At 40.3% G+C, this 23124-nt stretch overlaps 3 protein-coding genes across 4 annotated transcripts in view; 2 read left to right on the forward strand and 1 right to left on the reverse strand.

Moving 5' to 3' along the window:
- Nucleotides 1–47: 47 nt before the first annotated feature.
- ZNF839 (zinc finger protein 839) lies at nucleotides 48–11862 on the forward strand. Its single transcript, XM_050897737.1, has 8 exons — nucleotides 48–204; nucleotides 1144–2073; nucleotides 4096–4347; nucleotides 5131–5223; nucleotides 5572–5724; nucleotides 7412–7552; nucleotides 8571–8709; nucleotides 10492–11862. Exons 1-8 carry the CDS (start codon nucleotides 109–111, stop codon nucleotides 11481–11483), a joined length of 2796 nt encoding a protein of 931 aa, XP_050753694.1. The 5' UTR covers nucleotides 48–108; the 3' UTR covers nucleotides 11484–11862.
- Nucleotides 11863–14702: 2840 nt separating this feature from the next.
- On the reverse strand, nucleotides 14703–21881 carry CINP (cyclin dependent kinase 2 interacting protein). 2 transcript variants are annotated; one of them, XR_007766529.1, is made up of 6 exons: nucleotides 21837–21881; nucleotides 20775–20943; nucleotides 19487–19613; nucleotides 17773–17902; nucleotides 15397–15674; nucleotides 14703–14758 (listed from the first exon to the last, which is right to left on the reverse strand). XR_007766529.1 is itself a non-coding variant. In XM_050897751.1 (5 exons), exons 2-5 carry the CDS (start codon nucleotides 20849–20851, stop codon nucleotides 15472–15474), a joined length of 537 nt encoding a protein of 178 aa, XP_050753708.1. In that variant the 5' UTR covers nucleotides 20852–20943; nucleotides 21837–21881; the 3' UTR covers nucleotides 15340–15471. The 2 variants fall into 2 exon arrangements, 1 of the variants encoding a protein (XP_050753708.1); XM_050897751.1 differs by lacking the exon at nucleotides 14703–14758 and having other exon boundaries at nucleotides 15340–15674.
- A 298-nt stretch (nucleotides 21882–22179) lies between these two features.
- Nucleotides 22180–23124, forward strand: part of TECPR2 (tectonin beta-propeller repeat containing 2) — a 46758-nt gene continuing 45813 nt past the window's right edge. The window contains exon 1 of the mRNA XM_050897229.1: nucleotides 22180–22212. The gene's annotated coding sequence lies outside the window, so the exon portion shown is untranslated. The remainder of the gene's footprint in view (nucleotides 22213–23124) is intronic.

Raw genomic sequence — 23124 nt, forward strand, 5'->3', positions numbered from 1 at the left:
GCCCTGCCCGGGGCCGCCGCCCTCCCGCGGCGGGGGTGCCCGCCGCCCCGGGACGCTGGCCCGCTGCCGCCGCAGGCCTGCGGGGCCGCCCCGCCGCTGGCCAGCATCATGCACAACGCCGCCCAGCAGCTGCAGAGCGTGGCCCAGCAGGTCGCCCTGCAGCAGGGCAAATCCATGGCGGCTGCCCGGCTCCTCCCGCAGAAGGTAACCGAGGCGGGGGCTGGGGAGGGAGGGAGCCTGCGGCACCCGTTCGGTGATGAAATCCACCGCCGAGGGCAGGTCTCGGGGGGGCGGGGGGGTTAACGTTTTCTAACTCTTTTTTTGCCTTCCTCCTCAGTCACACCTGCCCTTGGGTGTAGACTCGAGTCTTGCAGCTGAAAGACAGAACTTTCAACATGGTTTAAAAAAATCCGCATTTGAATGTAGATACTAGTTGCTGTGGTCAGTATTTCTGTCCGACTGCACGTGGAGCTAAAACAGCTTAGAAGAGCGGTTTCGTAGTGGTTAAGTGGTGACGCACAGGTAGATAATGTGTGCCACTCTTGCAGAAGGTGACAGTACCTGGGCTTTCAGCCCACATTTTGGGGTGCAGGCGTTGTCAAGTGATTGGTTCGAGCTGAGGCAGAAATTTGGATGAGGAGGAGAGACTATGAGGGAGATGAACAGTAACACATACCTCCTCTTAATCATCATCACAAAGTTTTTTTTGAACTGAGCACTTATTACAGTACGTCCTGGATCTGGTATTTGTCCTGTGTCATTAGCAGGCTGCAGTTCTCCTGCGTTCGGTTTGCTGAAGGTTATGAATCTGCCTAGGTGATGGCGTTGGCTCCGCTGTTCCAGAACAGGCCTGCTAGCAGGAAACAAAGCTGTGACATGGCCTAAGAGCAAACTTTACATGCTTTAGTTGAACAGCAGTCACATTACTCAATGTGCAGGAAAGCCTGTAGCTTGAAGGAAGGGAATCTGTGCTTTGATGTTAAATCTGTGCTTTGATGCATTAAAATGGAAAACTAATGATGCGCATTGGTTTCTTTGTGCTTTGCTTTAAGGGCATGTGTATATCATCTTGATAAGTATTGTCTATATTTATAAATACTGTATTTGTGTAATTTCAACTCTTCCTTTTTTCCACAAAAGCAGCTGGAAGCCATTTGTGTCCAAGTTCAGCCAGGACAGATGAAGGAAACTGAAAGGCCAGTGCCATCATTGGCACCAATCCAGTCCAAAACTGTAACGCTGAGTCAGTCGGTTGGTAGAAATTCTAGCATACCAGGACTTGGCATTATTAATCCCCAGATAATTAGGATACAACCTGTTACAGGAGCTGAGCAGCAGCAGCAGCTATTCCTGCATAGTTCTTCCGAGTCTCCAATTCAGTTGCTTATGCAGAGGCCTTTACCATCTCATGGATCAGTGTCTGTGAACAAGATTCCTACATCTAAGACGCTAAACGGACAGAAAGCTGCATGTGCCACAGTATCGGCTACAAGGTCTCCAAATATTACCATGGTTGCAGCCAGTTCAGCAAATACTCTGATACCATGCCTTGAAAAAAAACAAAAAGATGAAAAGCTAAAAAAATCCTTGAAAGTGAAAACTCGTTCTGGACGGATTTCACGCCCCCCAAAATACAAAGCTAAAGATTATAAATTCATTAAAATGGAGGATTTGGCTGATGGTCATCAGTCTGATTCTGATGACTACTCTGAGCTGAGTATAGAAGATGATGAAGAAGGAAAGGTGAAGGGAAAGGATGCATTATTCAGTTCTTCAAATTATAATCTGAAACCCAAAATGTTTAAATGTCAGACTTGTGAAAAATCCTATATAGGAAAAGGAGGATTAGCAAGACATTATAAACTTAACCCAGGCCATGGACAGCTGGAGTCTTCACCTCAAAAAATACCTTTAAATAGGCCTAATGGAAGTATATTTGTGGACAATGCCTGTGGAATAAGAGAGGAAACAATGAGTCTAGCACATTTGGATTCAACTGCTGTCACTTTAAACAATGAAAATGCACTAGCTACCAATCTGGAAGAAACTGTTGATTTGAAGGCTGGAGAACAGGTAAAGTGTGTTACGTAGAAAAGCTGTCAGTTCTGTGGAAAGTAGAATGGCAGTTTTGTAGCCATGTAGTCTTGTACTGCTTGGAAATATCCACTGATACAGTAAATTAAACAAATTTCCCATTGAAGTGCTTTAAAAATCAAATTATTGTCTCTTGCAATGTTGCAGGAATAGCATTGTTGCACGGGTGCATAAAACAAAATGTTCACTGAGTGTTCATTTGTTACTGGTTTTCTGACATCCAGTTTTCAGCTCAAAAAAACCTTGTCTGCGTAAATAGCATTCTTTTCTGCATTCGGATAAGAATACTATGTTGTTCAGTTACAGCCTTTAGCATGACAGACAGCAAGACATCATCTGCTGTATCAATTTCTGTTACTGAAATAGAGGTTTTTCTGTGATGACACTTACTTGGAATCCAACGGTGGACTGCAGCTTTTCCTAGAGCAGGTTTTGAAAGTGTGGCTTAGCTACCCCTGCAAACCAAACACTTTGGTGAAACTTGAGTCTCTGAGTTGGAAGCTACTTTAGCTGCAAATTTTTTTCTGTGGTGTTTTAAACTGGTCACTTCAAAGTAAAGTTTCTCTTTTAATATTAAAATTACTCTAACATCTTGCAGCAAGAACTGATACAGCTGCTGTCTAGGAAAAAATAGTCGTTTAGATGTAGCAGTGTCACATTTATTACTTTTATTTGTAAATGTGAAGTTGTTCTCAGAAACGTGAAAATTTACAGCTTAAGATGCCACTACAGCAAACCAGCCTCCCCCATCCTCTACACTCTTCTATCATCTGTGGAAAAAGAGAATTGCAGAATATTGAAGTCTACTCTCTGCATTACTATGTAGTTGTTACTGCCCTGTGCACCACTTATTTTACCCAGGATGATGGGAATTTAGAAAAATTTCAGTCAGTCTCATACATAATACTACTACTGACTGCTAGATTGCTATTGCACCTGCTGCTTTTAACTAGCAAATACGGATTCTACAAATTTGCACTTTAACTCATTGATTTGTTATGGTTTTTGGCCAGGTAAATACTTTTTAGAAAGAATAGCAGGATTATTAAAACTGGTACATTAATACAGACAGGAAGGCAATCAAGATCCCCATGCTCAACCTAGTCTTATGTCATATTTAGAACTAATTTAGTAATTTAATCCCTGGATAGAACTGACATAAATTTGCCCTTTTTAGAGCTTTCCTAATCACTAGAATAGTAGGGAGCTACTGAACATTGGGATGAAAATGTACTGATTATGAAAAGAAACCTGATATACCTCAGTACTATTGTAAACTCCTCTCTTAAAAAATACTGGGACATTCTTAGAAATTCTAGCTTGGAAGGGCAGACAAGATGTGTTCAGTACGAAATCACTGCTTTGATCAGTAAAAAAATTTTGCACTGAAATCACAAGGATAACAATAGAAAATGTACTTGGAGTTTGCCATGTGGTCTTAGAAGCTACTTCTTAGCTGTGTTCTTAGGGAAGACTAAGGATTTTGAAATGTGGAAACTGGGCAGTGTATTGTGATTTTTAGTTACCGGGTTTGTGACTGTTCATGGCTGTTCAGAGTTTTTGTCTTTCAGATAAAGTCTTCATGTTTTGACACAGTTACAGTGAAACCCAAATTTTTCTTTGGGTGTGTTTTACTGCTAATTATTTCTACATCTTTATTCAAAGAGGACATATTTTACTTCAAAAATATTAAACATATTTAACTGACATAAAACGGCTCTTTAATTCTATTCCCTTAATCTTTGTGTTTTGTATGACATTTTGTGGATCAAAAATGCTAACGTTGCAAATTATGGCATATATGTGTTGCAGAAGTAGCAGTCTTACTAATGTGTTGGATTTATTCCACAACTTACTTTGCAGTTATGCTTGTATCCAGCTTTGCATTTATTTAATATGCTATTTATTGTTTGCATAGATGAAGAACTTAATTATAAAATTGTCTTCCTCAAACACTGTTTAAAATGGTGAATAAATACTTTTCTCTTTCTTTTAATTAAGACTTGTAAGTCTGCAGAAAGCAGACTAATGTTGGCAGAACAACAAAATGAAACCAGTTCAGGACACCGGGGACCCATAACACCAAAAGGACCTGGAAGACCCAGACGACCAAAGAGACGTGGTCGACCAAGGATGGGTGGAAGATCTAGGTGTTCTGGAAGGCTTAGCAGACCTGGTCAGTCCCCTTCAAAGTCACTTAGTAGTGTGTCAGCAGAACACAATGTATTCAGAAGAAAAGCTAGGTTAAAAGAGGTATGGTTCTCTTCTGCAATTACTTCACAAGTATCTTCCCCCCGCCCTCTTTTTTTTTTTTCTTTTTTTTTTGGATCACTTATTTTTAAGGAATCATTTTCAAAAAGATTGGTTTTTTTTTTTTTTTTTTTTTTTTTTTTTACATCCTTGTGTACTGACAAGATGAAAGCCTAAGCCATCTTCTAAGAAGAAAACATTAAGTTGTCTTTTAAGGAAAAAATACTTCTAGCAGAACACTGGACAAAGGGAAAATGGGAACTCAGTCTGGAAAGGGACTTTTGACACGTAGATATACTCTCGCTATCCTTTTTCTGGAGAAGGAAAGTTACTAGCTACTATTATGTATCTCCTCCAACACAGTAAAAAGAAATAAATCCAACTGAAGTTGGGCAACATCGAAAAAGGAAAAAAAACCAAAACAAAACACGAACCTCTTGGGGGAGGATAGAATGGGGATTAAAATCCATGCAACTAACACAATTTTTTTTTTTGTTTCCTGTGTGTTGTAGAAGATTCTTTATGGCTACTAAATCTACTGATGTTGCTCTTTCTATGAATTGGCAACATTTGTGCGACTGAGTTTTGTCCGTATATGGGTAGTAACTGTTTTGAGGTTTTCTAATTAATCTCCTCTTTTGGTGTTATGTTTGCATCTATTCTCAAAGCTGCTTAAACATATAGTGTGTCTTTCAAAAAAAGTAGTGATATTTTATGTTCTGAATGTGGGATGCATAGCCTCTGTAGGCTGCTTTGCTCTCATAAACTCATTCTGGCTTTTGACAGCTAATACAACAATGCGACAATGAAGACTTAATGGAGCTGGCTCTCCCACGTCTTACAAAGCTCGTTACGGTATATGAATTTCTGTTGATGAAGGTGAGTTTTTTATGTAAAAATGTTAAATTGTTTTAGGGAGACTTTCATTAGTATACATAAAAAGATTCCTTTAGAGATGTATCTGAATTTCCTAAGTTAGAATTGTGCAGAATGTAGATGTACTGCATGTTGCTTCAGTCTTACACAGGCAAAACTCTGGTAGGTCTCTTGATTGAAAGCCTTGCTTTTTGCTGCCTGGTTCAGTGGCATTTTTGAATATTCCATAATCTTTTGACTTGATTGTTTCTATTTTAAAATGTTGAACAAAACAAACTGACAGATTTTAATTTCATCTTTTTTAAAATATAGGGGGGGAAACAAACCCTTTTTTTCCCCTCTTATTTCTAGGTTGAAAAAGGGTATCCGGCCAAAGCTTACTTCCCAGATGTGTATAGGGAATTTGAAGACTTGCATAATATGGTAAAGAAAATGGCTTATGATCACCTCAGTAATTCTGATTTGCTGAGTTGCCAGCAGCCTGTTGAAATAAAAGATGCTAAGGTAATAAAGCACTCCATTTGGAACTGTGTTTTTTTTTTTTGTTTGTTTTGTTTTATTTATTTTAGATGCTTTGCATTTTAATTTTTCTCTGATAAGCTTTGTCATGCTGGTAAAGTTATTTGAAGAAAACGTGGTTTTTGATGAGCAAAAATAGACATTATTGTAAAAAGTCCAACAACTAACCAAAGAGAAAAAGAAATGCATAATAAAACTACAATTCTGGTTTATAGCAGTAGATACAACTAGGAATATTAAAAAAAAAAAAATTCTAGCAGCGCTGGTATCTGTCTTGCATATCTAGGGTAGTATGAAGCTGCATGTTACTGCAAGGTGTATTTAGCATTAACTGCTATAAAAGTACATCTTGATGTTTGATTAGGAAGGAGGGGTCTATATTTAAAATGAGTGGCCTTGATCTAAAGGGATAAGTGGTTCCATTGCAAAATGAAGACAAACTGAATGCATCTGTGCAATTCAGTCATACTAACAAGTATGAAAGGTAGTGAATACATTAATAAAACTGCAAACTACTATTTCAGTGATTCTTCAGCTGCATAAACAATGACTATCTAGAAAGACAATGTAGATTTGGTTTTCTGGTTGTTGGTTTTTGGTTTTGTTTTTTTTTTTTTTAATGTGGATCTGTTTATCCTTATGGATCCTTATCAATCTGTGTTCCCCTTGCTTAGAATAAAACAGCTCTTTGTACATAACATATTTTTAGTTTTCCCTTCTCTGTTTCCAGTAGTGAAAACACTATTTTGTATACAACCTCCAACAAATTTTCTAAACGATGTGCTCATTAAGGTACATCAGTACTGAACTTGCAACTACTATGAGAGGGAAGCATACTGGAAAACTCAGAGTAGGGATGGTGGAGATAAGATTTTGGTTCATATAGTAATCCTGGTTTTAAAAATGAAGTCCTGTATGGACTGTTAGCAGTGGTTAATATTTATTTTTCAGAATAAATTGTGACGTTCACTGTATGTACTAAAAAACTTTCTAGAATTACTGCATGCTTATCTGGCTATTTTGTAATTAACACTGATGTTTCCCTTTGGAGAAATGAAGTTGCACCAAGTAATGGGATGCTGTTGATACCAGCAGTCCCAAAATGGAACCTCTTCCTTGCTTCTCTTCAGTGTTAATGTGCATTCTTAATACAGAATTATGTTCTTTAAAAAAACAAATAAACACAAACCAAAACCCAAACCAACCGACCAAACAAAAAAACCAACCCAGCTTTGAGAAGTTGTATAGTAGCACACCTACATAAGGATGAAGCACAGGAATGGAATGGGGGGGCAGAATCCTTAACTATTAAGAGATACTCTTAAACAGGAAGACCTAAATGTTTTTTAAATAATGGAGAGCCTCGACAGTGTTCTTTAAACTCTGCTCTTAGTAACTGTCTCTGGATTCTATATATAACCATTGTATTCCTAATTCTTTTGAGTTAGCCTGTTAATATTCACCTTCAAATGAAGGTCGTGTTCTATTAATATGGAGGCTAGTAGAAAACATGGGAGTCTGAATACTTCATTGAGAGGTGATGATTGATTGTCAGATTAGACCCCGTGTAGTTCTAGTTCAATTTTAAGAAAACGAATCAGCATTTCAGCATTTATGTATTCAGACTGGAGAGGCTAACTTTTACTTTCTTTTCCTATAACTGTTTTTAAAGGTTGCTGAATCACTAGGAATTACAGAAATACTCACTGGAGAACGAAAGATGCAAGGTGTAGACTCTTGTTCACAATGTATAACTAAAATGGTTAGTGAGCAAGTGCCTGTGGAGATACTGGGACAAAAACGGTTAGCTGAGGTATGGAATACCTTTGTGAAAATTAAAAATGAAACTAAGATGAATTAAAACTTGTTAAAACAGATACTAGTATGATTTTGTAAGGAATAATTATTATCTGACTCGTGTTAAAGTAAGGCTTTCATGGTGTTTGGAGTTCAGAAATACTTAAAGAAGTACTCTCTACTGTGGTATCATAGCAGAGTATATGAACTAGCACGCTAAAGATGTACTTTGGGAAGACACTTGGTAGCATTCAGGGCAGAATCTCAAAGGCTTACAGGTAATCTCATGATATAAGGAAGAAAGAATTTTGTTGAGGCAGTAGTAAATGGGGGCCCCACAGTGAGAAGGATCCCCAGATTCTAATAACTTGTGTTGGAGTAAATGGGCTAACCTACAGCAGGCTCAGACGTTGGAGAAGTGGTTGCTCTGCTAATTGGTGGTTGGTAGAGGTGCATGAAAACAGTTCCTTTCTTTCTAACAAGTCAGTTGACCAGATTTAGTGTGTTTACAGCTGTAGCAGGGAGCCGTGTTTCTTCTTGAAAGTCACATCTCTACGGTCCGTCCCCTCAACTGTTCTACTTTTTATTTAATCCAGAGTTGTTTCTGGTGGTGGATAAATAAGACTAGTGCTTTTCCATTTTCTGCCTGTGGTTAAACATAAAAAGCTGATCAGTCTTTCTTCATTAACCAAACAATGCTGGGCAGGCTGTTCACAGCCCTTTACTGAAGTTGGAGAGAGAGCTTATAGCAGGTTTCATGCCGTACAGCTAATCACAAAGGCTCAGAGAGAAGCTTTGATGTTGAAGCAAAGGCAGATTGTTTCAACAAAATACAAAACTAATCAGTGGCATTTTGGCAAAGTGTGAGGGCTGTGTTTAAATCCTTACGTTTTAGGAAGACCTTTAGTGTAAAATCCTGTTTTCAAGGAGAGTATCAGTTCACTGCCATGAAGTGCCCACAGTTAGTTTGTGATCTTTTCCAATATTGTCAGCTGTTACGGTGGCAGCCAGTTAATTATCTCTTGTATTGACAGAGCTCAGGGGAGGAACTGTTGCCATCAGCCAAAAGGACCAAGTTAGAAGACGTAATGGAGAATGTGAATAATGCTTATGCCAGTCAAGATGAAGTGAAAGAAAAGAGTGGGAATTTGTGTACACTGTTTGAAAAAGATGGTAACCTCTTCAGATTTTCCAATTCTGTTCTGTTCGTGGAGGAGCTGAGCAAATCTCTTTGTTCTTCAAGCTACTGTGGTTTTTGTCTTAAGGTTTCGTTTCTTAACTTGCTTCTCAGGTCCTTAAAAAGCAGCTGTTTAACTGGAAAGGCCTCATGGGGGGGGGAAGTTACGGATGACGCCAGTCACAGCAGTTGCTCAATTCTGAATGCATGATAATCTAGATATTGATACTACTGCAGTACTATGAGAATAGTACTGTCCTCTACTGCGTACTTCCTGAATGCTTCCTGTTCGCCCTATTCCTTATAGCAGAGATGGTGCACGACCTTTGTGTCAGCAGTGGGAGAGCAGAGGAAGAGGAAGCAGTGTGCGTGTCCTTCCTCTTTGCCCGAGCAGGCTGCAAATAGCAGAATCATCAGAGCTTTGTGGATCCTGGGGGAGGGGGAGAGCTGGTGCAGGCTGTCCTGTATCCCAGGGGAGATGAGGGACCTGAAGATTGGAACTGAGGCACCATTTTGCACCACAGTCTTTGGGTGGTGGCCTTTCTTTTTCTCTCTTCTGTGTCTTTATTCCCCCTGCCCCTCAGATTGGCAGGGTAACAGTGGATTAGAAAGAAAAGTGAGATGGGTCCCCACCTGTAATCTCCCAAAACTCCACTGGTCTTTTATGCGAAAGTGTTGCAGTAATTCAGAGGTGTTATGATCACTGTTGTGAAAGATTCCAGCCCTTACTCATCTCTAGTAAGATGTGTATATCAGTAGCATCCTCTTGCTTTGTAAATATCTTTCTTTGGTGTTGCTGTAAGCCGCTTTGCTTTTACCCTTTGCAAGTCTTTCTGTCAATGGTTGTGGTTTTGTTTTCCCCCTTATTTTTCTTTCTCTGAAAGGCTATCTGCATGACCATGCTTATTTCTTGTTGTATTATCATTTTCTTCTGGGCTATGAGTTTTTTAAATTTTGTTTCACTTGCACCTGCTAGTAGGGCTTTTGCTAGTCTGCAGTACAAAAAGTTAAAAATGGTCCCTTCTGCAGTGTTAGGCCTCCTCTGTTGTGCAGTGATATCTTTCATAACAACACAAAAAACCAACCTACTTGGTCCTTTTGATCTTCAATAATAAAAACTGACAGCTCATGCTACTGCAGCTTAGTAGTTATTGTTCAACTACCTACTGGGTTTGTGACCTGGCTCTTGGTCCAGGTCAAATAACTGGTAAAACACACTAAATTTCTAGTGTTTTTTACCTTTTGCGTCACAGGATGAAAGTGCTCCTGGGGCTGTTAGCACAGCTAATTAGATATGTAGTAACTTGATGACATGTCTGAGTCCAGGATGAGCTTGATTATCAACAGAAATTTTATCAAGTTTAAATGCTTCTGTCCATTTACTAATGGTAATGGGGGATGAGCAGCTGACAACTTTGTGCCTGGTGTATCTTTATCTTTTAGTGATACCGGCTGTATGCCAGATGGAAAAAACTGAGTTTGCCTTTCAGCCCAGGTTGTTTTCAGGATTAACAGAAAAATGCTGCTTCTAATGTAAGGTCCCTTGGTATGGAAATATTCAATATTTCACTATCCAAAAATTCCTTAAGTATTTTTATACTGGCTTTCTCATTGGGAAGTGCTGTGAAACTCTTGTAAGGTACTTCAGGTTAGCTAATTTGGGGGAAGAAAGCAGGGAAATAGTCTAGCTTTTCCTCCAAAATTATTGCTGAAAAATAATTTTTTGGACATGCAACACTAGATTGCCCAACAAAATGATATTTCGTTCACCTTTTCAGGTTTTAATCCATTAAATGGAGAAATCCTGCTTTCAGAAGATGGGCATATCACTTGCTGCGCAACCAGAAGTACATTACCAACAGCAGAGGAACATAATTCACTTGCTGATTCAGGAGTTAGAATCGATGCTGAAAATTCAGGTACCTTCTCCCAGACTGTGAAAATGAGGATAGAGTATTCCCAAACTGTGAACATACAGGGACCAGATATGGCAGGTGACGCATCTCTGCTACATACTGAAGTTGTATTGCCTGTTGAAGCAGATGGCTCACCTGAATTAGTTCAAGCGCACTTTGTGAGTGAGAATACAGCAGGTGGACTGTCAGCTCCTGAACTTTGTAGCTCTGTGTCGGAGAATGCAATGGGCAGTCAGAGCACTAACTTACCAACAAATGAAGAAAGTGGTCACAATCAAAAATATCAGAAACTGCAAGAAGAAAACCGTACTTTTGCAATTAAAGAACATTCTGAACAACTTCATAATGCTGATATGACTGATGAGATGCAGGAACTTGAAAAAGTTTTTTCAACGAACATTGTGCCAATAAACTACCCACGCAGTGCTCAGACTGAGTCGCACCAGAACGCTGTCCAGGAAGCCTCCCTGTCTGCTCATGTGAACCATGAAAGCTCTTTCAAGAACATGAATGAATTTTCTGGTGGGACAGAGGAACAACATGAGCTGGAGAATACAGTTACTGTAGATGAAACTGTAGCCTTTGAGATTACTGATGAGAGCCATGATTTTTTGTCTCAGGGACATGAACAGATTTTTATTCAGACTTCAGATGGGCTTATCCTGTCTCATCCAGATACTGCTGTTTTGTCTCAGGCAGAAGGTATTGTTATTGTAACAGATTCCAATGGTACTACAATGCACATTCGCACACCTGAGGGGATACCTTTGGAAACTGTGGAAGCACTACTGGCAATGGAAGCAGATGGCCAAAGTGAAGGTATTTTGCTCTCGCAAAGTGAATTGGAGCCATAAATTAGAAAACTGTATATGCTTTCTTCTGGAAAAGACTGACTCTATAAAATGTATATTTTTCTAATGTGAATACTGAAATAATTGAAATTTAACTTATTTGTAAACTGTTTCTATGCCCTGTACTTTTTATAACTTATGTTTATATAAATCTAGCAGCATTGCAACCAAAAATTCTAGAATTAACATCGTTCTATTTGCTTTATATGTTGGGGGTGGGTGGAAAGTGGAAATCTGTCAACCCTAGAACTGTTGCACTATTCCCTTTTGTTACATAATTCCCTTTCTCTCTAGCCATCTAAAAATGCAGTAAGTTGTACTGCTGTTCAGCAGTGATGTGCTGTGTACTGGCAAGCTGTATATGGGTAAAATAAAAGCTATATTAAAAATGTGTGTTTTCTGTGCCATTGAGATTACAAAACACTTTGTTACTGCACTTGCTTAAAGCTAGCTTGAATATTCATTAGCATCTAGACTTGATGTGCATAAATCTGCCTGGAAAAATGGGCAGTTTTAAATATAATCCGCACTTGTGCATTCCGGGAACAATGTGACAGCCTAGCTGATCCTTACTTAAATAAGCATCCACTGAGTTAGAGACAAAAATAGCCTCAAACAAGATCTGGTCTGTACTGAACTGTTGGAAATGTATTTAAGTATGCTTGTCTAATGTTCAGCCACACCTTTAAAAACTGCTGTTACTTAGACAGAAGTGGGAAGGTGTGTAAGGAGTGATCTGATTTTCCTTAATGAGATACCAAATTCTTTTTTTACTTTAGTCCGTGATGGTCTATTTTTGTTAGACTTGTATTATACTTCTTTCTTTCAGATGATGCATCCTTCATCAGTTCTAAGCTTTGACCTTCCTAGTAACTCCACACTGCCCTGTAGTATTTAATCATAATCAAAAGATATCCTTGACTATAATCCCTGTTCCTCTATGCAGACAGAAAACTTACCAAATTACTTATCTACTGCTATCTTGTATTTTTGTCATACCATCCAAGCAACATACTGAAAGTAATATTTTTGTGGAGATCTCCTAGCAGCAACAGTCCAAGGCACTGTCTTTTCTTTCAAGAAGCTTAGCAGGTGAAAAAGAACAGCCTTAAATGACCAGTATCTTTATTTTGTTCATGAGCTATTGTAGACCTTACTGAAAACTGGTAACGTACCTTTTAAAATGTGTGTGTCGCCTCATTGCTAAATGCATGAGGCTACTGAGATAACTGGAGAAATCGGCTAAAAGGACCTGTAATATGCAGGAGAACTGTTCTTAAACCCCGTATGAACATTGATTTTTCATGGTCTTGTTACTGAGGAAAAATGCTAAAATTGAATCCAAACGAGAGAGGACAATTCAGAAATGAAACAGTCTGCTCTACTATATCTCTTTAACATAGTTGGTTTTGTTTGTTTGGTTTTTGCTGGTTTTTTTTTTTTCTTGGTTGCCTAAGTAGAAGATTAATTTGATTAGCCAAAACACTGCATTTTATGTGTGGATGTGAAAGATGTCGTCACGTTAGTGAGCTCCTGTCTGGTGGCTGGGTTTGTGGTGTAGTTTTTCTTTTGGGTTTTTTCTCTTTTTTTTTTTTTTTTTTTTTTTTGTAGGTGGTAATGGTCAGAGGATACAGGCCTACCTGATAAATGAAGATACCGTACAAAGCAAGGTTCTGCTGGTCTTTCAAAGTCTTTGATTGCAGAGAGAGCGACTCTTTATTACACTGTTTTGTACCGACTGTCCAATAGCTACATCTGAGGGCTTCAAATGTAACAATCAACTGCTTAGAGCTATAATGGCAAAACATCTCTGCAATGATTTTGCAGTAATATTCCTGTGGCTGATAGCAGTCAATGAGCAAGGGGGTCTGTGAATATAAAGACTCCTTCCTGAAGAGCTTATTTCCTCTAAGAAACAAGAACAAACCACAATTGCCACCTGTGCAGAAAATGAAAATTTGCTTCAATTCTGCATTCCCTATTGATTTGCACATGCTGGGAAATACAATACACCTACTCTCATCTTAAAAGAACAATTCTATAAGTGAACCAACCTTTTCTCCTTGGAAAATATTTTTCAAGTATGAAAGTGTTTCCATAGTGACAAGGGTCTGGCCCTACTCAGATAAATTAAGGTGGCTGTTAAACTAGGTGGAACACTTGCACAGAAAAATAATGAAACCCAACAAAGCTATTCATAACTGATTGTATTCTCCTTGAGCTACAGCAGAATTTCTTCTTAGATGCTAGAAATTTGGGGTAAGAATAGAACACTATTAAGCTGTCAGAAATAACCTCATTGTTGAACAGAGCAACATGTTGAGAAAACTTTTCCAATTCATGTCTGTCTGTTCCATTATTGCAGGAAACTCATGTATTTCCCTTATCAAACTTAGGGGGTTTCAGCTTGGAACTAGTTAAGTAAGTGACCCTACTTTTCCTATCAGAAATCTGTTCCAGAATCTCTCACTGTTTTAATTAGATTTTTCTAGTGTCAAACCACAGCCGTTATGGTCATTTCATAGCAGTGTGCATTTTGTGTTACTGTCTTTTAGTTCAAATAGTTGTTTCAAGGAGAATCGATGGTAAACATCTGTCAGGGCACAACAATGAGTCAACAACACTTAGAAACACTACATAATTGTGTGAAATAGGAGATCTAAATCAACAGTTTATATAGGAGCAGGTCATACAGACAATCAGTAAGTGGGAGGAATTTAGATTATTAATCATAATGAAGTAAGCAGAAGGCCTAAATTCAGTACCCATTAGGGATTTAACTAAAAATTTGATGACACAGCTGCGTAGTTTCCACATTGTAATACACTTTTCTGAAAAGTGATAATTTGCAATAGCAGCTAACAGTTACTAAAGGCTGGGTAAGTGTAGCAGCTTCTCCGTGCTACCCAGGTCTGACATAATTATATGCTACAGGGATTATTAAGTCTTTAGGAATGCAAGCAAATAAGGGTATTGAATTCCACTTCAGCATTTAGCTTTTGCATTAACTGTTTCTCCTGAGCACGCTCTCTACTCTCTTTTCCAAGAAAGCAGCATGAAAAAGAAAAGCAAGAATTTGAGTCACCAATTCTTGTCATGTAAACTGCTAACCAAAAATACAGAGGGGGCACACCTTTAAACCAAAACCACTTGACATCAGAAACAGTAATCCAAGGAAAAACTCACTGAGCCCTATGACAGGAAGCAAACAATAAGGGATAAGGCCATGACTGAAGCAGGTCTTGTTTTTATTCAACAGATGCTTTCATGAAACATCTCTAAAAGAAAAAAAGTTACAATGAATTAGAAGAGACAAGACTTTTCATATAATGACTGTGGAATGGTGAGTTGTACTAAACCTTCCCAGTGTGCTAGTTCAGGCTTGGATCACTCTTCAAGGGTGATGTATCTAACCACACTATAATCAAAACCAAACCAGAATTTACACTAGTGTCTGCAACAGCATTTCAGAACCACGTACCAAACTATGTATATCCTTTCGGATCCACTTTTGGATGCTTTCCTTTCCTTTTCCCCATTTATAAAGCCAGTACAAAAGCACTAGCCCTGTTAAGTCATGCAAAAAAACCGCCACAAAAGATCAAGAAGTGCTGAATTTCTATGGTGAAAGGGACAATGTAGGTACTTTAGACTGTCACGACTTGGAAAGTAGTTAAATTCTTTGCTGTAGGTGTCTGTGTGCATTGAATCCCCCCAGACCACCAAGTAGTGCTTACCTCTTTCTGATTATAGGGGACTTGGCCTCCTACCTGTAGCCTCTCTATTGCACTTAAAATAAAATAAAGCAACCAAAACCAGATTGTCCCATGAAGAAAAAGGAGTATCAGCTGAGACAAAATAATAAATACAAATAGAGAAAAATATTTTTAATAAGTGTTACAAAAATTCAACTTACTTGGTAAGCCTTGCAATTTGCCATTTCAGTTTCATGTAAGCATCATTAGAAGCAAGCCATGTAACATTTGAAATTCTAGCACTGTCTGTGTCCTGTTTCCAGCAGCATGGCTTCAAGTAGTAGTTTGCTGCTGTTCTCAATGTAAGGCTGGTATAACCACGACGATAAATAGACCATCATCAGATCCTGGTCAGCAGAATGAGCAATTTCTTGTACAATTGTTTGCTTGAGTTGTAGTTCCTTCTGGTACATTTCAGAGAGCTTCAGAGAAACCTCATCTGAAATGGATTGAAAAACCAAGCACATTGACCAGAACATTTCAGCAATTCTCTAAAAGTTAAATTATACTTTTAGTATGTTGATCATTAAAAAACCCCTACCTTACATAAGCTATTCCCCATATTTAGACACCTTGTTTTTTACAGCATTAATAATGTTTGTACGCTAGAATATAAAATGCTACACAATTTCCTCAGCTTTTGGATATATTTTATACACTTGAGATTTTGACGTGAATCCCCTTTTAATTCTAGAATAAGGAGGGGTATTGATTCTCAGGACCCACTGTAAAATTAGCAATTATAGCTATTCTTTCAAATAACTGAAATTTGATTTTAAAATTTGATAATGCTATCTTGAAATACAAGCTTCACATTTTAGAGTCACTATTGATTTTAGCTAACCTAAAGGATGTCCTCACATGCTTTCAGGCACTTTAGCAATGCATGATCACCAATAAGCGATACCAATAGTGAAAAATAATGGTAAAACAAAACAACGGACCAAAACTGAAGCGTGTAATATAAAAACTAATATTGTTACTAGTTATGTTAGTAATATTGGTAGGGGGGTGTCCTGGTTTCGGCTAGGACAGAGTTAATTTTCTTCCTAGTAGCTGGTATAGTGCTGTGTTTTGGATTTAGTAGGAAAAGAATGTTGATAACACACTGATGTTTTTAGTTGTTGCTAAGTAGTGTTTATACTAAGTCAAGGATTTTTCAGCTTCTCGTGCCCAGCCAGCAAGAAGGCTGGAGGGGCACAAGAAGCTGGGAGGGGACACCATCAGGACAGCTGACCCAAACTGGCCAAAGAGCTATTCCATACCATATGACATCATGCCCAGTATATAAACTGGGGGAGCTGGCTGGGAGGGGGGATCGCGGCTCAGGAACTAACTGGGCATCGGTCAACGAGTGGTGAGCAATTGCATTGTGCACCACTTGCTTTGTATAGTTTAATTCTTTTAGTATTGCTATTGTCATATTATTATTATTATCATTATCATTGTTTTTCATTCCTTTCTGTCCTATTAAACTGTCTTTATCTCAACTCACGAGTTTTTTTTTCCTGATTCTCTCCCCCATCCCAGGGGTGGGGGGGCAGTGAGGGAGCGGCTGCGTGGTGCTTAGTTGCCGGCTGGGGTTAAACCACGACAGGGGGTTAAAATATATTTATGTAATAATGTTTAATTTTTTGACTTTCTAAAAAATAGCCACATAAATTATTTTTAAAGAGAGACTGATCTTGTGTTTCTAACTTAGCCTGAACTATCGCTGCCTTCAGGAGGATTTAGTCTTTCATGGAGTAGAGAGCATCACTAAATGATTCAGTCACAACGAGTGTTTTGACAGTGGTTGTCTTTGTCATTCTTACCCTTTTAAGCTGGCAGAAACTAATACATAAGATTCCCGCTAACTTGTGGTAGCGAAGTAAGAAGCAGGGCTTCACAAAGGTATGACTTTCACTTCACAAAGGCGGCAGTTGGTTTGCATGCAATCAGGCTTCTCTTGAACTCAAACAGTTTTAAAACTGCGGTAACACCAGTTGGGAGACAGTACCTTTTGCCATCAAGTGAATGCTAAAAGGACTGATATTAATAGTAGACTAACTGAACATTTCTTTACTTGTCTTGACTGACACTGAGATCAGAGAAATTTTTCTTTGGCTGCCTGAGAATTAACTGAGGTATAGCTTGTTCTTTGCATTCAAGGATTTCATTTCAGTGTCAAGTAACAACTCAAGTCAGTTAAGCCTACGGCTTAACACTACCAAGCTGCAAATCTCTCTCTCTCTACAAAGGATGTGGCTGTTGCAGCTTGGACACTGTAAGCTGCTGACAAGCTGAGTTCTATGCTGTAATTGTTGCACGTCAGACAACGCTTAGCAATTCATACAAGCAGTCATCAGCAGTAACCCTAAGCCAAGTGGTGCATTCATGTGTTTATTGATTAGTCAATTATAAAGGAGACAGATACACTCTCTCGCTCGCTCTCTCAAAGGCAAGACACCCAGATAAAAGGGTTTATTTTTCAGTACTAAATTAGGTGACATCAACGACACAATGCAATTAGCTAAGATAATCAATATTTTACTTACAGAAGTATGGTGTGGGCCACGTATGAAAGAAGGGTGCTGTGCAATTCCCAGCTCCATGGTGGAATGTTTCCAAGTCACAGATTGCTTTAGTAGTTGAAGTAAGCTTTTCCATTTTCAGTTGTATTTTTGTCTGAAAATGATGAACATGTAATGTTAATGAACATCTCAGGAACATTAGGCTACTATAATCTTAAATATTTTTTTAAAACACACTATTTCTGAAGACTATTTAGTCTTAACATTTCTAACTCACTTTTTTTAACTCCAGACGGGAATCAAAGCTGGAATTTATATACAGATTTAACATGAGATACCCTAAAATTTTGAACATGGCAGATATGACTTACTGACACTGATTTTGCATAATTCTTTTGTTTCCCCCATGTAGAAATATATTAAAGCCCCCTCTCATTTTTTCACCTCTCTCTGGGTTTCTCCTATAGCAATTTAGTACTGGGGAAAAACATCAGGCTGTCTATGAACAAGCGTGGCGCAAGCCCTATAAACACATGCTTTCTTACATTACCATGACAAGACGACTTAAATTTGATTTCAAAAGATCAGCGGCAGGTGAGAAAAGCAGCTCAAGCTATGACTGACAACATATCTAGGCTGATTTAGCAGCTTGCTTCGAAAAACAGGTCATTCCATCCACTTCCTTCATGTTCACCTGACTTTGTGCATTACTGGTGGGGACTAATATTTACAACAAAATGGAGCTTGCAGGCAGTATCTTTAAGTCAAGAAGCTAAAATACAGATATTTCTAGAAACTTGTAAGCTGGTACAGACTCATAAGGAATGAAAAATAAAATATGTCTGTAGTAGCTATGTTTAGTATCCAATCTAACTCTGGCTGCTTAGACTCCTGTTACTCAGGAGTAATAAAAAATTGCATCAACACACTTGGTAGTCTGAATACAAAACTATCTCAAGGAAAAAAAAAGAAAAAAACCTAAATTACTGTTACTTTTTCCCACAGAACAAAATTTGAGGAAAATCTAGCTGCTTTCCTGCTTATTCTAAATACTGGACTGGTATCCTGTCCATATAAAAAATAGATCTATCACCTTTTTAATGGGCCTCCACTATGGCAGAAGGCTGTAAAAGTTATTTTTAATAAGAATTTTAAATTACAGTATCAGGCAAAAAAAATTATTTTTGTTTCCTGTCAAACTGACAGGTGACATTAATTCCTAGCAATGTATCCAGAAAAAAGATGGGTTACATCATAATAATTATCTTACTCTACTCTCTAGAGAAGGAGTTCTGCACAGAAAATGCAGGTAGGCAGACTAAAAATATAACTGCATTATGTCTGATCAAAGGTAGCTGCAAGGATATGATGGCAGGTAAAGCACTGCTTTATGCTTTGTTGTTTGTTTTGTTCTAAAGAGAGGGAATATTCAGGATGAGAAAACAGGTGCAGTTTTAGAATGCATTTTTTGTATGACTCGTTTTCAGAAGATCACTTTATAAAGTGAGGAGTAGAATTATAAGCAGAAGGCAGATGTAAAACCAACTTTCAAATTTACCAATCAAGCAAATAAATGGTGCACACCGGATTTATAATCATTTAGGTTTGAAGCCAAAGAACTATGAATAAAAATCCCAATCTTCTGTTTACGACAAATACTTGAGGACATTTCCTTATGTCATACTTGAACACACTTGGAATTGATTCATATTGACTAAGATTGAAAAACGAGCATTACCATATGCTTTAAGGTCTCAAGTAATTCTGCACAGCAATTGTCCAGTTCTTCATTGTATTTTGGAGTTGGCTTTTCAGATTCTGTGGCACTGTTATCATATGCTATCTCCGGTTTGTTATCTTGAAATCTAAAATAGAAACATAAGGCAGAGTAAACAACTGCATATAGGTTTACTCGAGCTGTGCAGATTTAAAATCCATGTGGTCTGATCCTACAAAATCTCTCTCTCACAGGCTGTTCATGAGAATTCCTACATAAAAATAGTAAGAGACATAGCTAGCCATGTGAGCAATTGGGGCTGGTACCATAATCTTCAGAGGAACATAGAATTACTCTACCTTAGAGCCTGTGCTTGAAAAAACAGTTGCAGGTGTTAAGATAACACCTCTTCCCACTTTACCTTGCCCCTGTATCGAAGGTTATTCTCTCATAATGGACAAAGTATGCCCAGGCTCCAGCTGCTCCAGCTGACAATCTGGTGCCTCACCACAATCTCACCTTCATGCACAATTTCAGCTAAGACATTTAACTGTGAACCCAGAGCAGGTAATGTGCAGACACATATCCTGTCTTGCTGACTTCCCCACATAAGCTGTAAACTTAGACAGGGGAGAGGGAGTTGCTAGAGAGTGAAAGCAACATCTGACACCATTACAGCAAAATATTCCTGAGCTTGTGCCTGTCAGAACCCTGTCAGACAAGCCCTGTTCAGCTGTCAGGAGTCTGGAGAAGTTTCTTCTCAAAACCCTGGTAGTTACAGGTTTTTCTATACAGCATGAAGATAATAGCTCTACCAAAGTGAGGTTTTTGGGGTTTTGGGTTTTTTTAAATCATCACTGTTATAACTTTTTTGTCTATATAAATCACTGATTCTTTCTTAAAATCTGCTGAACTTTGGACTTGAGTGAAATTTGGTAACACTGGCCTCTGTAAATATGCAAGAGGGTAAGGGAACTCGCATGGGCTGAGATCTATAGGATTAGATTCTAACTTTGTACATTACATAAGTATTTTAAATATCCATTATGCTTGACTATGTATAATAAACATTTTCCATTTCTTGCAAATATCATTACTTTATGAGATTATTTTAATCTTTGAGACATCTATTATTTGAATATAAGTAGTTTATGTAACCAAAAAGTACAACTGCTGAGTTTGCAGCTTATCCACTCTGACATCTTCTTTCCCCCACCTCCAAAAAGAACCTTCTAGTGAAGAAAACAGATTAATTTCTCAATAAAGGCAATCTTTATGCTGTCTTTACTTGTCTATATAGCATACTTACTGCTCACTGATCTTCATGTTGACTATTTTGTTTGCTGTAGTAAATCCATTATCATTCAGTCTCTCCCATTTCATCATTAAATTATGCCAGTCTGCTGCATTATCTTTAATTTTTCTTGCACTGACAGATAAAACAGGTCTTCTTGGAGTACCATCAGCAGGACTTTTTGCTGTATGAGAAAATAAAGAAATTCAAGCCATTTAAAGCATACAGAAACAAATCAGTGTGCTGTCCAGCAGCTGCTTCTGTGAATTATTTCCTTATTTTTACTGCTGCACATTGATTAAAGTAAAATGGAATTTACATTAACTGTCTTCAGCCATGAAATCTAATTCTTCGTCTATCAGCCTTATTACTATTTACAAGAAAATCATATTATTAAAAAATTGCAAGCATGTTCTGAGATGTGATATTGTTACATGGACAGTAGTGGCTTTGCAGTACTGACCAATCTAGAAGTCTTCTGTCAACGTACGACAGTCAACTGCTAACGCAGCATACGACGGTAAGAAATCATGGCAACAATAACTGTATGCATGCAGTGCTCATGCCACGAACGTCTGAATTAATCCACACCTACACGTGAGCTTGAAGTGTTTGGGAGAAAGCTGGGTCCTACTGAAGACAGTGGGTGCTTTACCACTGAGCATAAAGCCCACGTTTCACAATGTGTCCTTAGCGGACCACACAGCAACGGGAACCTGCGATACATGACTCCCTTCACACGCATCACCTCAAGGGAGGGCTGCGAGCAGCCATTTCTGCCCAGCACCTTCACACCTCGGGCCCTGCCCCAGGAAGCACGGGGGCTGCGAGCCCGGCTCGGCGCCGAGTAATAACGCCCGCCGCTCTGCCCGCGCGTTCGCTGCTTTTAACTTTTATTCGCAGAGACGCCCGAAAAGCGGTCACAAACGTGAAGCCTACGCGCATGGCAAGACACGGGTGTCACTCGCTTCTCCCGGGGGCAGGAGCGAGGTGCTGGGCACCTTCCTCGCCCGTACCCACATCCATGCGTGAAAGTAACACGCCGGCGGGCTGGCAGGGCGCAACAGACACACGCACCTTATTAATTTAGTTAGGAAGCGCCAGGACCCGGCCTCTGGCGGCTCCCCGCTGCCCCAGGCCCGGCCCCGGCCCCCCACCGCCCCTCGCTCCCACCCCAGGGCGGGCAGCCGGCACCGGAACCCGGCCGGCACCGCCGCTCGGCGGGGCGAAGGCAGCCACTCTCCCTCGCCGCCCTCACTCACCCGCCATGGCGGCACCGCCCCACCCCGCCCCGCGGAAGTGCGCTCACATCCGGCCCCGCCCAGGCCCGGCCCCGCCGACCGGCGCAGGCAGCCGGGGCTGCCGCCGCCGTCGCCTCGGGGCCTGGGTGACGCCGCGCTCTCTCCCTCCGCTCCCCCGCCGGCAGCGGCGGCCGCCCCGCGCTCCTGAGGAGGTGAGTGGAGCCGCGTCTCCGCGGAGACGGGTGGGAGCCGCCTGAGGGTCTGCCCCGGCTCTCGCTCCCCTCCCCGGCCGCCGCCAGCGGGGCCTGCCGTGGCCGCCTGTTGCGGCCGCGCTGAGCGGGTGAGCCCGGCGCGGTGAGGGGGAGCGGGCCGGCTCTCCCGCCCGTCCCTTGGAGGCTCGCCTGCGGAGAGCGCTGGCGTGAGGGTGCGCTGTGGCGTTTGGGGAGGGCGGTGGGCTGCGGCGGGGGCCGAGGCGGCCGTTACGCGCCCGCGGAGCGGCTGGAGGGGCTTGGCATCCCCCCCTCCCCTCCCCGGCCCGGCTGGGGCCCTGGGTCTGGGCGGCAAATCCGGCATAAGCTGAGGTCAAGCCAGCGGGGAAGCGAGGCGGCGTTGCTGTCTGTGTGTCCGGGAGCCCCCGGCTGTATTCTTCCTGCTCTGTCAGGAGCTGCAACCTCTCAAGTGCTAGAAGGCAGCATACTAGGAAGGAACGGTTTGAAACATCTGCCAGAATATAGAAATACATTTAAGGAAGGAAGATTTCCTAGAGAAACTGGGTGTTCCAAGGCTGTCAGAGTGAGTAGAGCCTGATTTCTGCTGCCCCCTTGGCGTACCTGCATGTGCGGTGACCCCAGGTGCTCCTTTTTCTGTCCTTTCCGTCTGTGTCACCTAGGTTTGGGGTTTGGGTTTTTTTTTCTTTCAAAAAAAAAATCTGCTGAGTCAAAAATGCAACATTTCATGAGTTGTGTAAAGCGATGCACGTGTTAATCAGGTAATCGCGACCTGTGTGCTGGCTGGTCCTCTGCCTGCAAACGGGACGCATGAAAGCAGAGCTCCTTCAGTGGGGTGTGAATTTGTGTTCTCCCCTGTGCTTGGTAGCTGTTTGCTGGAGTTCTGGAGATGTGGCA

Source organism: Gymnogyps californianus, chromosome 5, assembly GCF_018139145.2.
Source record: "Gymnogyps californianus isolate 813 chromosome 5, ASM1813914v2, whole genome shotgun sequence".
Lineage (NCBI taxonomy): Eukaryota > Metazoa > Chordata > Aves > Accipitriformes > Cathartidae > Gymnogyps > Gymnogyps californianus.